Source organism: Cebidichthys violaceus, unplaced genomic scaffold, assembly GCF_023349555.1.
Source record: "Cebidichthys violaceus isolate CVI_PGR_0920_01 unplaced genomic scaffold, fCebVio1.0.p SCAF_19, whole genome shotgun sequence".
Lineage (NCBI taxonomy): Eukaryota > Metazoa > Chordata > Actinopteri > Perciformes > Stichaeidae > Cebidichthys > Cebidichthys violaceus.
Window position 1 is genome coordinate 6,878,830 of NW_027176361.1, and position 12,886 is coordinate 6,891,715.

General features: G+C 41.1%; 1 protein-coding gene across 34 annotated transcripts in view; it reads left to right on the top strand.

Annotated features, from left to right (window-relative positions):
• The window catches only part of LOC137874609 (receptor-type tyrosine-protein phosphatase delta-like), a 333,500-nt gene that overhangs the window by 277,324 nt on the left and 43,290 nt on the right, over positions 1–12,886 (top strand). For 12 of the 34 annotated variants that reach the window (XM_068713389.1, XM_068713393.1, XM_068713391.1 and 9 more), the window contains 3 exons: positions 10,658–10,846; positions 12,039–12,047; positions 12,820–12,837. In XM_068713389.1, coding sequence (XP_068569490.1) covers positions 10,658–10,846; positions 12,039–12,047; positions 12,820–12,837 — 216 coding nt within the window. The remainder of the gene's footprint in view (positions 1–10,657; positions 10,847–12,038; positions 12,048–12,819; positions 12,838–12,886) is intronic. The other 22 variants (XM_068713392.1, XM_068713395.1, XM_068713398.1 and 19 more) reach the window with 2 other exon arrangements.

A 12,886-nucleotide genomic window follows, 5' to 3' on the forward strand; every position in this document is an offset into this window, starting at 1 on the left:
CCTTAATGCATCTAATGCATTTAAGAAACTTTTCAAGCTGTGACGGCTGCTCGCTAATTACAGCCAAACAACTTTGGACTGAGAAAGTGGCAAGAATTGATTTCCGGGTGTAATTAGTTGCCTATAGATTATTACATCCAGTACAGCAAAGATGAGTGCAGTTCATAATTAAATGTTTTATGGCTGCATGAAAGGGTGACAAAACAAGTTTATCACAAGTTTCATCAGCGCTAAACCGAGCCGTCAGATCTCAAAACATGTGGCCTCAATATCACAATTTCCATAATAAAACAATGGCATCCACCGCCTGCTGTGACACCCATCATCCCCCCCCAGTCATGTTTGGGGAGAATGCCCGTCTGATGAATTTGAGGAGCCTGATATAACCCCGTTTTCCATTAGGGCTCTTTGAGAGCCATGAGGTCCTTCTCTGCAGGATGTCAGCAAGCATGAATAATCTTTATACTCCCCTCTCCTGTAGCAAGCTTTTAGCTCTATCAATTATTGAAATGGCTGGTGCTAGGTTTTCCCTTTCTCAAAAGGAAGTGAACTTGTATGAAGTCGGTTTCCTCAGACATTTATACGGCAAGTCTCCCAGAGTACTCGTCTGGGTCTGATGATACCATGTTCAAATGTAAGAGTCCTGGGCCGTGAACCATGAACATATCTGGTCATGCACAAAATGCTAAAAGTGATTAAAGCTCAGAGGAGTTTGTGGACGCATTCTGGCAGCTGATGGGATGCTTTCTTGCTAGTAAAGTAATACACACCACATACACACAAGCAGTCCCGTGCAGTCCATTTAACCTGAACACACACACACACCGACTTCTGGCAATACACAAAAGATATGCCAAGAGACAATCCAAGCCAAAGTATTAGAAATGCCCGCTTGATCGACCTGACCCACCTGCTTCTGAATGTATAGTACATGAAGGTTAATGAAGCAACTCAGTGTCTCACAGTTTGGCCTTCTGTCTTTTTTTTCCCGCCCAGTCGGCAGACTCACCTGGTTGCTGATTCTCTCAGCCTCACTCAGCTCCAGCTTCTGGGCTTTTATCAGCGTCCCCTGAAAAGACAAACACAAATAAATCAACCCACAGAGTTAAATATTATTATATGATAAAAAGTTGATACGTAAACGCATACTTTATTAAACTTTGACACATCAAGCATCATGTAGTCATCCCAAGTGGGCGGTAAGAGGGTGAATATACAAGAAAAGCCTGAAAGATAAAAGCAGAGCAGATGTCTTGCAGTATGTGCTTCAAAGTGACAGCGGTGTCTCCAAGGAGAAGGTAGTGTGTGCTTGTTTATATATTCCCTGCCACGTCCTCTTTATTTGTGAATGTTTAATGCACTCAAGAGGATCAAATGATGGTTGATGGACTGCTACCAAAAAGCTAGGAAAGAAGAAGAAGAGGCTTCCTAAAGTGTGCTTCATGGAGTTGAGAGAAAAAAGGCAACATCCATTTTACCTTTGTGTTTGGGTAATAATTTAAAGCATTGTCAAATAGTTTTCTCCCCTCCTTCTTTGAATATTGCTAATAAAAACTGAAAAAGTGCTGATGGCAGATCAGAATTTTTTTTTCTTTGCCCAACTGAACCCAATAAATGTGGAACTGTTTTCTGAAGTAAATGGAACCATTGCTCAAGGTAACAGCCAGCAAATGGAATATGCAAAATGAAATCCTGAAGAGGGTTGGAGAGGGAAGATGGGAGACAGACAAAAACCGATTAGGGGAGAGTCTTTAACATCAAGCATCTTTCTCAGATGAGCTGCGTCTGGATCGAGGCAGATGAAGACAGTGAGTGAGGCAAATTCAAAAGACAATGTCAGTGAGGGACAAAGACATGATTGGAGGTAGAAAAGGTCCTGAAATCTCTTTTTCTCCCTCTCCACTTCCCCCTAGGTGATCTTTACTCAGAACAGTACATCTGGCTGAGCTGATGTGTAGTCTGTAGGGCAAGAAGAGGAAGGGGGGGGGCATCTGAGCGTAAATGGAGCTTTGTGCCTGGCTTCCTGCCTGCCTTGCTGCTTGCCCAGCCAGGCCTGTAGAGAAAGGCCCCCTCTCCGCCCTTCCTGCTTCATCTCTGCTTTTCATCTCCCTCTTTACCCATCCATTTTAGTACTATGCCCCTTAGGGGCATCCAACACTAACACTCACTCTCTGCTTTCATTCTCCTCCTCCAACTCCCTTTGCTTATGTTGTAAATGGAAGAATATCACAGCTAATCCGTCATGTTTATGAATGACGTGGAGGCCAGGGGAGAGTTGGGGCGCCTTGCCAGAAGCGGCGTGCATCTCCGATGCATGCCCTGTGCTCGGCTGATCCAATCTGCCCGAGCAGCGATGGTCATAGAAAATATCTCTGGGGAACGGCAGACGGGGTCATTTTAAAGGCATAATCCATAGAAAAGAATTTTTGACCTGGATCGCGTTTCTCAATTTCAACCCGAATCCCACAACTGCTTCTCTATGGAGCTCCCGACACAAAAGTCCTAAAGGGAGAAGTGGACATTAAAAAAAAAAAATCAATCCAAAATCTCCACTCTATAGCTACTCCCTTTTGTAGAGAAACATGACAGAGGTGCAGTATGTCTTTCATGGATGAACGTGAATATGTGAAAACATGTAGTCATTGTGTGATCCAAAAAGGAAGTGTAAATGTACTTGTTTCACACGTGTTTAAAAGAAATAATGTACCATGACAACAGTGTGTCAACTAAAAGTTTTAAAACTAGTTCTCCAATGTCATTCAGAATGAGCAACGGCTTGAATTGTTCATCTGTGAAGGTTTTTCTGGGGGAAAAAAGGCTCGGTGATTAATAGATTGACTCTACAATGGTTTCCTCATAATCTCAGGCATTAGGCGAGGGTTTTTTAATGACAAATAAGCAGCATTCAATTAATTATACAATCTCAAAGGGGATTTATGGAAGAAACAATCAGTGCGGGGCAAAGGGGGAGACGACGCTATTTTTCACCGAGACAGAGTGCCGTGAACCTCGGGTTACCGGAGCTCTCTGTGCCTTCACCTTCCGCCTCCTGTATTCCGTTCCTACGTTCATCATCACCACAGGAGAAGGAACACGCTAGTATTTCTCAATCCATTCCTATTTTGCTCCTTTAGGCCACACGGTAAAATAACATTTTAGTGGATACTAGATGGTCCCTCGTTGTCAGCCCCAGGGCATTAGCGGTTTTCTCAAAGAGACTGCATTTGTTCAGCAAATTACTGAACTACCTTTTAGAGGTAACAAGCTAATGCGACGTAATGCCACTTTGTGTTGAAGTGGGCCTGCTCCTCTTAAAACTATTATAGAAAATTGGAATTAGCTGCTTGAGCCATTTCTGGCACATTCACAGTAATATTCATTAGCGTGCTCTATACCTGTTGAATCAACTGATGTCTTAAAGCGTGCTGTCATCAGCCCAGCTACACTTCTTCTGTGTTGCATGGAAGAACCCAATTTTTCACTGCACAATATTCAGTATATTATTACACATTTGCAAAAACACGTCCCTTATGTTCTAGTTTCTGAAAGCCCTAATGTGTAGGCCATCGCAGTCATGTACATTTTACAGTTAACTACTGCAGACGGTAATTGTTTTTATTTTCACTTTTCACCTAAAATCACCCTCCTTCATATCTATGAGATGAAAATTAAAATAGGCCCTTGACACACAGTAGACACAAAAAACAGACATAATCCTCTCTCTAAGTTAGCCACTCCATCAACGTTATTATGAAGGCTGAAGTAAATGGATCATGGGCTTTCATAGCAAACTCTCCAGCACTCTGCTAAATACTACAGGATTGATTGTAGCCTGTAAGTCCTGCACTGACGCATGTGTAAACCTACACTGGAAAGCTTTGTATGCTTTGCTACTTAACATATCCTCATTTCAGTTTGTCTAAGGCTTAGGAACATAAAGAATCGTGGTCCCAGGCTTATAATTGGGACGTGCCCTCAGATCTGATCTCCTCTGGAGTCTTTTCCTGTCTGCAGAAAAATTATTTAAAAAAAAATCAGTCTAGATACACCTTCAAATTGTTTTAAAACAATTTGAAGGTTACTCGCCTGTGAACCCTTGAAATACAAGTGAAGAAGCTGAATTTAAGAATAGTCCCCTACCACACAATATTGTGTGCCTTAATAGACCAAGTGCTGAGCATTTTGTTTTCTATTATTGGATTACTTAAGCAATATCTACCCAGTGCAGGTGCCAGGAGGCTTATTTGGGAATTCTGGCTCAAAGGAAGCTCCAGCGGGAAACCTAATCTTATTTAGACCGGACAACATGTGTGCCAAACAGCCCTGGGATGTATCAGCGAGATAAATACATGCTTTGGATTCTCTGAGGGCATTTAGGGAAAATTCAGACATCTCTGTTTGTCATTCCTCCTTTTTGCTCAGCAATGATGCACAGGTGCTTATATACTCAGGATGCTTGCCTGACTTGTCCTCCCTCTGAATTAATTATGCATTACTTTCACTTGTATTTAAACTATTCCAAGTATTCTACCTGAGACAGTGCTAACACAAATCAAAAGTCAATTAATCAATATAATCAAATGTCTGTGTTTTTCATTGGACATAGGAAATAAGGGATAGAAGCTCTAGTCTGATGGTCAAAAATGTATTTGGGGACAAGTTTCACCTTTGCAAAAGTTTATGGTCAGAATGATGGATGGAGTGTCGATTAAAGTAACTCTGTCTTAGTCCAGGTCTGAGATAGTTGAACCAAGCTGCAGGTGGCTGATAAAGCCAAGGGTGGGTCTAGATTTAGAACCCGTCAATCATTAGGTGCCGGATTGTAAAAGTCCACCTCTGTACCATAGTGTTACGTGTACCTTGTAAGTAGAGCAAGGAAACCAACGACGTGGGTGAAAGTGGTGAAACATTAGAGAGAGGGAAAGAGGAAAAATAGAACAGATGCCGTCATAGAATTGGCACAAAATGGAATTGCTGTCAGCCTTTGTTAATCAAGAGCTCTTACGTTTGGTTGAGTAATTTTGTTTGTGTGAAAACAAAAGCATAATTAACATTCCCCTCTCCCATGCCAAAGGAAAAAAAAATAATAATTGAATACGTCAGTTTAACAGGAGCCGAACAGAACATTTTGTTGAAGAGGATTCAGGTCGTCTCTGAGCGGATGTATCAACTAGGCTTGCAACACATTTTTGAGAACTGTAAACAAATTACAATGGACAATGTTGCCATGTTAATGTGTTCCGAATCAACAACCTAATTTTGGAAAAAAAAAATAAAGTGTATGTCACAAAGACCATATGTCTGCTCCGAGAGTCTCGGTTAAATGTAATGTTATTTATCCGCGTGTCAAGATTTCCTTTCTATCATATTACTGCACTTCTACAAGTCTTTCACCCTTTCTTTCTTTATTAATGACCTTTTACGAGTTTATAAAACACCAAGTCCTAATTCCATCTAGGTCAGCTAATGCATTAGCAAGCCATGAAACAAGCCAATTCCAAATGACATCCTTGTGAGCAGCAAGAGGGCTGTATGATTAACATGATTAGCACCCTAACCCTGCTAAATTCTTCTATCTTCTTTCTCACTTCTTTTGGATTTTTTTTTTTTTTTTTGGAACGTGGAAAGAGCTTTAATCACTGTCCCTCAACTTCAAATTATATGCTATGGTGTGGTGGGAAAAACGGCTTTGGCTCAGGCTGCTGAGAAAAATAAGCAGTGCTGTCACACTCCACGGGTAATGTTTTGTGGCTCATCTTTTTGTTCTGGCTGAAATATCATCTGGGGAGGGGTAGCGAGAATCAGATTGATTCCTAAACTGCGCAAGGATAATCTTTAGGGCCGAAGAAAAAGCAGCGTAAATCGTAAGAATGTCATACTTGAAGACATCTGCCCCGAATTCCCACACTTCCATAATCCAGCATCTGTGGCGAGGAGGGATCCTCAAACAACAATAGGTCTTGACACACACCCGTTTCTCCAGCACGCCGACACAGCAAGTGACCTGTGACAGCCTCTTTGAGGAGATTGTATCCACTCAAATACGTCCAACAAATATATCTTATTTTGGCCAGCGGGGATTTTCCCTGAAGAATAACCTCAACCGCAGGGTGAAACGTCTTGTTCCGCTTGGGAAGAAAAGGGTCGGACCGAATCCAATCCTTGTGCAGCAACCACGGAACATAAGCCAGAATGTGACCGGAAAGGTTTATGTTTTCATGGCTTCACTTGGAAAGAACAGTGCAACAAAGCTTCATTTCCTTCTGAAATTCATTTGTACTTAATCTGTAATATTGGAGCCAAATGTGCTTTCAGTGACATTAAATCTTACATCTTACTTAATTAGACTTAAGTATAAGATTCACACTCAGTTTTCTGAGCATTTTACTGCTTTTGTTTAGCTCGGCAATGACGAATGTTGAATTGTATTTTGACATCACTACCCACTATTTAAATGTCAATCATCATTACCGATACAATGTCCCACCTACGAGCTAAAGCGTATGCAATATTAGCAGACTACCAATATCTGGCGACGCCGACTGACTGTGTAATTGCTTCCTCCAAAAAGCTGTGCTCTGTGAACGGTCTATCATACACCAGAGAAAAAGACACAGTGGTAGGTTTACTGTCGGTGCTGCGCAGGAGAGCGGAACATGCTTTTTATTTGGTTTGTCTGTAGCCGGTTTCCCACAGCTGTCAACATCTGGGCACACATTAAACTCAAGCAGATGTCCTGGCATTGGTTTTAGTCTGGTTGCACTATTTTTTTTATCTTTAATGAATTACACATAGATGTAACTGCATTAGTCCTGTAGTACCTTGTAAACAAGCCCTCAGTCTACACTAACACAAAAGTGCCTTGCTGTAGCGCTAACCAAGCTAACGTGTTCACAGTAACGGCTCACGTTTTGAATGGTACCTTTATCTGCTGAGACTTAATTAGGCTCATTTAATTTGAGCCTAAACAAGGAGGATATTACTTGAGTTTGTAGCTGAAGTCATTACGACACAGCAGGTGACAAGTTTACTTTGAACACAGTGTGATTGTGTGTGTTTATTGCCAGACTGCAATATAACGACAGATTGTGCTGACTTTATGTTGCTCTCAAGCAACATTTTAGAAACCGAAATGGCCACTGTTTTTGTACGAGGAAAATGTGATTCCACTTGTGCTCATATTTTGTATGAGTGATCAATAGATATAATCTGCTAATGGGCTGAGTTTATGTCCACTGGCCTTATGTCTTCAGCAGAAATCTGCTCACTGAGGTACTTTTTGAGCCAATGTCCTTTTTATACTCCTCCCATACTTGGCACCACACACTCATATGGCCTGATAGCCTGGCAGTGGCTAATGTGTGCAAATTGTCATTGGGAGTCTTTTTATATCAAGCACCAGTGCTCAGCACTTCTTTAGAAGGTGACTTCAGCATTTCTCTCCCTTCCATCTCATTTAGTGTGTAGATCCATTGTTGAATATACAGTATGGGTCTATAAAGCAGAAACTGCCCTTGTCTTATAGGCTGTCCTTGAGATTGCAGTTAGCAGCAAGGTAGAATAAGGAAGGAGGGGAAAAAAAAAAAACGTGTTTCTTCTGTTTTCCCATTTCAGCTTTGACTTTCATATACTGTACAGGTAGCTTGTGGCTGTGTGTTCAAGTCACACAGCATGTATTAGCCCCAAAACACATGTTCAAAAACAATGCACAACAAGCCAATCAAAGGATCAGGATGCAGATCAGGGTTACTGAAGGGGGAATGAAGGAGCTCCTTGCTGATAATTAATGTAACCACAAGTCAAAAAACAACCTCTTGACACTTAGCAGAACTGCAAACATAACACATGGGAAAAAACTACTAGCCGCTTCATTTTTTCATTCTTTACTTTTAACACTGTCAATAACCCAACTTTTCCTAAATGTACACCAAACAGGCCGCGGCTTGAATTGCATAGTGATTAATCTGATTTCATTTTGGAGGCTTTGGCTTGGAAGGGAAACGCAGCTGCAGCTCTGTTGACGTGAGTTGTTAATCACAGCACAAGTTAGCAAATGTGTTTAATTTCCCTCGCTTTATTTATTATCACAATGGTAATTCTCTTTCTGAAGTGAGTGAGGGTATTGCTGGGAGCTGTAAGGAGCTTGAGAACGTCAAAGTACTTGTGTTTATTATTCTGTCTTTGTATCGTAAGTCCAAGTCCTATGCAAGAAAAGTTTTGAGATACCTCACGGTTGAAGTCATGACTTTGTGGCCATTCTCGATGAGCGCGAGTGCACAAAGCAGCTGTAAAATACATTTCTGGGCTGAGCAAGAATTCAAAGGCCAGAAACCTTTGTAACAGGTCATTAATTTTAAATGCACTGCCTGGAGTCACATCAGCTGCCTGCACCAGAGTTACGGGCTAGCATCATGTAACAAACGCATTCTATAGGATATGGAAGATGGGTTTGGTGAAAGTGCCCTTTTGTACACTTGACCCTGGCCTCACTTTTATACGTTTCCACAATGTCAGTGAGCCACACTGTAGTTAATCAGCAGTGCAAATCAGACAGAATTGCTATGGTTTTACTGTCCAAATATTTTACTGGATCCTGATTTTGAAAAACTTAGTCTACACCATTTACAAATTAAAATGAATGTTGCCTCACACCCTCTTTTCTCCGGAGAGCGGAACAACCGGGGGCATTGCATACGGCAGCATGAGAACAATCCGGGCTTCTTAAAGGACAGTTAAATTATGATCTCTTGAGCACTTTGTTTTAGAATATATTGCAATTTCACAGGAGTTGCTTTTTAGTTCGCATGGATTGTCACATCCAATTACTATATTCAACATGCACTCATGCTCCCAGGCTCGCTTCCGGCTATTGTGTTTGATCAGGTATACTTTTGACTCACTGTAGAATCGACTGATTGTCTGGTCGACCTTGAACAGGCTGAAGGGAGCTTGAAACGAGGCTACCTTGAACAATTAATTCCTTTCACCGTCCTCCCCGTCTTTCTCCATTTGAATGAGCCACTTTAAATGTGCAGTTTTTAGTTTTGTTTTCTGATTAGACTATTCCCTCATTCCTTGAAAGTTGTGAAAGTGATACATTTGGAAGAAATAAGTTGCTATGATCATTCATTATCATGTGTACAATGATCACATTACATACTTGTCATTGTAAATCAGAAATAGAGCAAGATGATAGCTAATAGAGTTCTTGAAACCTATCTCATAAACACCTAAAATTAATGTAATACACCATCCATAACCATGCAATCACATTTAATGACTGTAAGGCAGATATGAATGGCAGCAATAACAAGATAGCAAGAAAAGAAAGGGGGATTTCTTAAGGTTTTACACAAGACTGCTTCTGTCCTTCAGCTTAACTTTCCTACTTTAACTGTGATGTTAACTAAATATGGCTAGTGTGACTGGGGTGAATTGTGTGGTTAAGTGGTATTTGTCTTAATTAAAAAGAAAATAAATTTTGTGCATGCAACAAGCAAACACAGTGCCAAACACCTACAAACTTTTAACAAGAGTAAAGCCATGGCAGCTCTCATTACCTTAATGGATAGTGAAAGGGATAAATGCATGCTATATATTGCACAGCATGTCAAAGACTTCCAGTGATAAACCATAAGGATGCATGGGGCAGGACGTCCGGTGTAACTAACAGCGCCCTGCTGCCAAGAAAATGACCAGTGTTCAAAGTATGCGTTATATAGGATAGAAATGCATTAAACTGGTTCATGAAGAGTTATGAGAATGCTGCTATGGGATTGATTTTAAAACATTTAATAAACAATACCTTTCCATCACTGTCAAAACACATGTCAGTTCAGTCAGGGACGCGGAGTTGCATCAGAAAGTTTTGCAGTTCAGTCTGAAGTCACTCATTTGTAATACAGTCTATTTCTGAGAAGATTTATCCATCGAGTTGGTTTCTCATGCCAGATACCCAAAAGCATTGTTGGAAGGTGGCCATGATTGTCGTTTGGCTGTGTGCAGGCTGTGGCATCTCAAAGCTGTTTCCAGACTGATGTCTCCTCATGAAAGTTTAATGAAGAAAGTGTTTCCAAAAAGGTGCAGTTTACGAGAGCAGCGGAAGACACTAATTAGCGATATCACAGCGGGGAAAGGAAAACTTAAAAGGTGCACATAAACCTCATTGGCATTTAGAATTTAGGTCTTGTTTTTTTTTTTTCTGATTTCCCCTAACTTTACAGAGGCAGACATTTTGCATACAGAGCATGGAAAATTCCACTCTGCACCCTCTCGAAGATCCTCACTTTCTGCAAGCAGAATATACTTCACGTTCACAGCCGTGTGCTTCAGACAAAACTTACCCCACACTTTGCTTTTCTTTGTTTTGCTAAAAGAACATGTTTGAAGCGAGGAGTTATCTCCTCTCACATCTGAAACGGCAGCAAGATGTAGCCCGCCTCTGTTAAGTCTGTAAGTCGAGACACAGGCTGGGACAAGACAGCTTATTCAACACAGCTAAGCCGCCTGCCACTATCAAAGAACTTCAAAGGTGGATAAATGGTTATCCAGTGGAGCTATAGGCTCTTCTTTTCTGTCATTTAAAGAATTCTGGGAAATATTCTGTTTCGGTTACTCCTAGCTTGTTTAACAATGTCGCTCGTCTTTTTTTTTGCAGAGGACCAGCTGCCCCCTGGTTTCCCCACCATAGACATGGGCCCACAGTTGAAAGTGGTGGAGCGAACACGCACTGCCACTATGCTCTGTGCCGCCAGCGGCAACCCCGACCCAGACATCTCCTGGTTTAAAGACTTCCTCCCCGTCAACACCACCAACAACAATGGACGCATTAAACAGCTCAGATCGGGTAGGTTTCCTCTGCTGAAAACTGAATTACAAAGCGGGGAGTCTCCTTTCTTGTTATTCTCTATCTGAACCGCTCCCCCTGTTGTCTTCTCTGTTCTCTCATCCTCTTCTTCCTCCCATAATTTAACTTCTCATTTGGCTTTTAATTTTGTAGGTAATGGCATTGTTTCTACTACTTCCTGTCCTCTACTCTCTGTGCGCCCCGGTGTGTGCTGTCTGTATGTGTGTCTCCCTTTGTCTTCCAGTGTTGTCATGGGCTGTTGGGATTGTTCCCCCTCTGTGTTTGCTGGCTTCTGCCCTAACTTCTGCCCTCATTGCTCACTGCTGTGACTTTTTACAATTAATTATTTTTGCGGTTTTGTGTTGATTTCCTGTCCACTGCATTGGTGCAGTATTTTTTTTTGGGATCCATTCTCTTCATTTCTTATGCCTTTTTTTTTTTTTTAAACAATTAATATTCAACATTCAGCTTCATTCAGAATATGCTAAGAGTTCACATGATTACAAAATAGGAAAGATGCAGAAAAGCAAATTAATCATCGTTCTGGTCCATTTGTTGAAATTGTATTTTTTGAAAGAGGGATCCTTAAACCTCCTCTGAATAAAACCATTTGCATTGCATAAGAACTTTCTTTAGGTTAAAGAAAAACATCTATTTTTGGACTCTAATCAGCCACAGTAGTGCGTAAAACTTCACAAGGCTTTTCCCTTACCCCTTGATTCTTTGAATTTACAGCCCCTGCTTTAATGTGTAGATGCCAGCTTTGTTTTGATTTGCCTGTGACATTATCCTAATATACCCATTCGCCTGACTACCCCATTTGATTTCACTATCTCAATACTATCTCAGAGACGACTCTATACTCTTAACGGAAACCGTAGCTTGCAGCTTTATGTGCCCGCGAAAGGCAACACATTAGCACAACTACTTGTAAATTTTAAGTCTTGTATGTTTGACCACCTGTCTTCAGATTTCACAGCTGTCCTTTGTTAAACCGTCTTGTTAACCTGACTTCCTTGCTGACTTGTTTTTAACAGAACTGTGTAGAATTAACCCTTTATTTCTAATTGTGCGACTTTGATTCACGTAGTTGATAAAGCATTTACGAAAACCTTTGTTAACTAAACTCACTTAAAGCATATAATCATATTCTTATGCTGTCTTTCTTCTCTCTATATTTTTAAATCTACAGAATCCTTTGGTAAGTGCTTAGCTCTAAAGCACACATCACCCCCCCACTAATTTCCATGTCTCCAACAACTATTAAAATGCATGGCATGCATTTTACTAACAGATAGTGTAGTATTAGGGCTACTACTAGAGGCACATACACTCTCCCCTCACCCCACGGTAGTCAAGTGTCCTACCACTGCCAGCTTTAGTGTCACCTTTATCTGCAGATTATAATCACCCAACCTTAGCTGATGTTGTCATACAATGACCTGTCCTCACATCTTTCTTACTCACTCACTGACCCACCACGTACTCACTTGTCCTTTAACACCAGCAAAGTAGGTCTGGGAATTTCAAGAGTTTTAGGGAGGTGACCAGCTCTGCTTAGCTCAGGTGAAGCAAAGGGAATCTTCAAGTTGTTTAAATATGACTGCTCTCAATCTCATACACAAAGTCCTCAAAGTCTCTCCCTTCAGGAGACGGTCTTCAGAAGCTATTGCCACTTCCAACAATGGCACCTCCCCGTGGTACATCAATGTACAAGTTCTTCTCTCTGACCTATGCTTTTTTCTATGATGAATCCTGTCTATCTTTGCCAGTAGAGTACAGAACAATTCTTTCTCTTTCTCTCTCTCGCCCTCTCTCTCTCTCTCTCTCTCTCTCTCCTCTTTCCTCTAGTACCTTTATTTACGTACCCTGTTAAATCTAATTTGATTCTTCTTCCAAAGCCCCAAGCCTCTATCTACTCGTACTAATGCTTCTTCTTTCTAATCTTATTTGCATTCATATTATCCACCCAGGTGGTACACCAATAAGAGGTAAGAGTGCTGAACTGACGTTCACAGAATGAAAATAATACAAATTCAT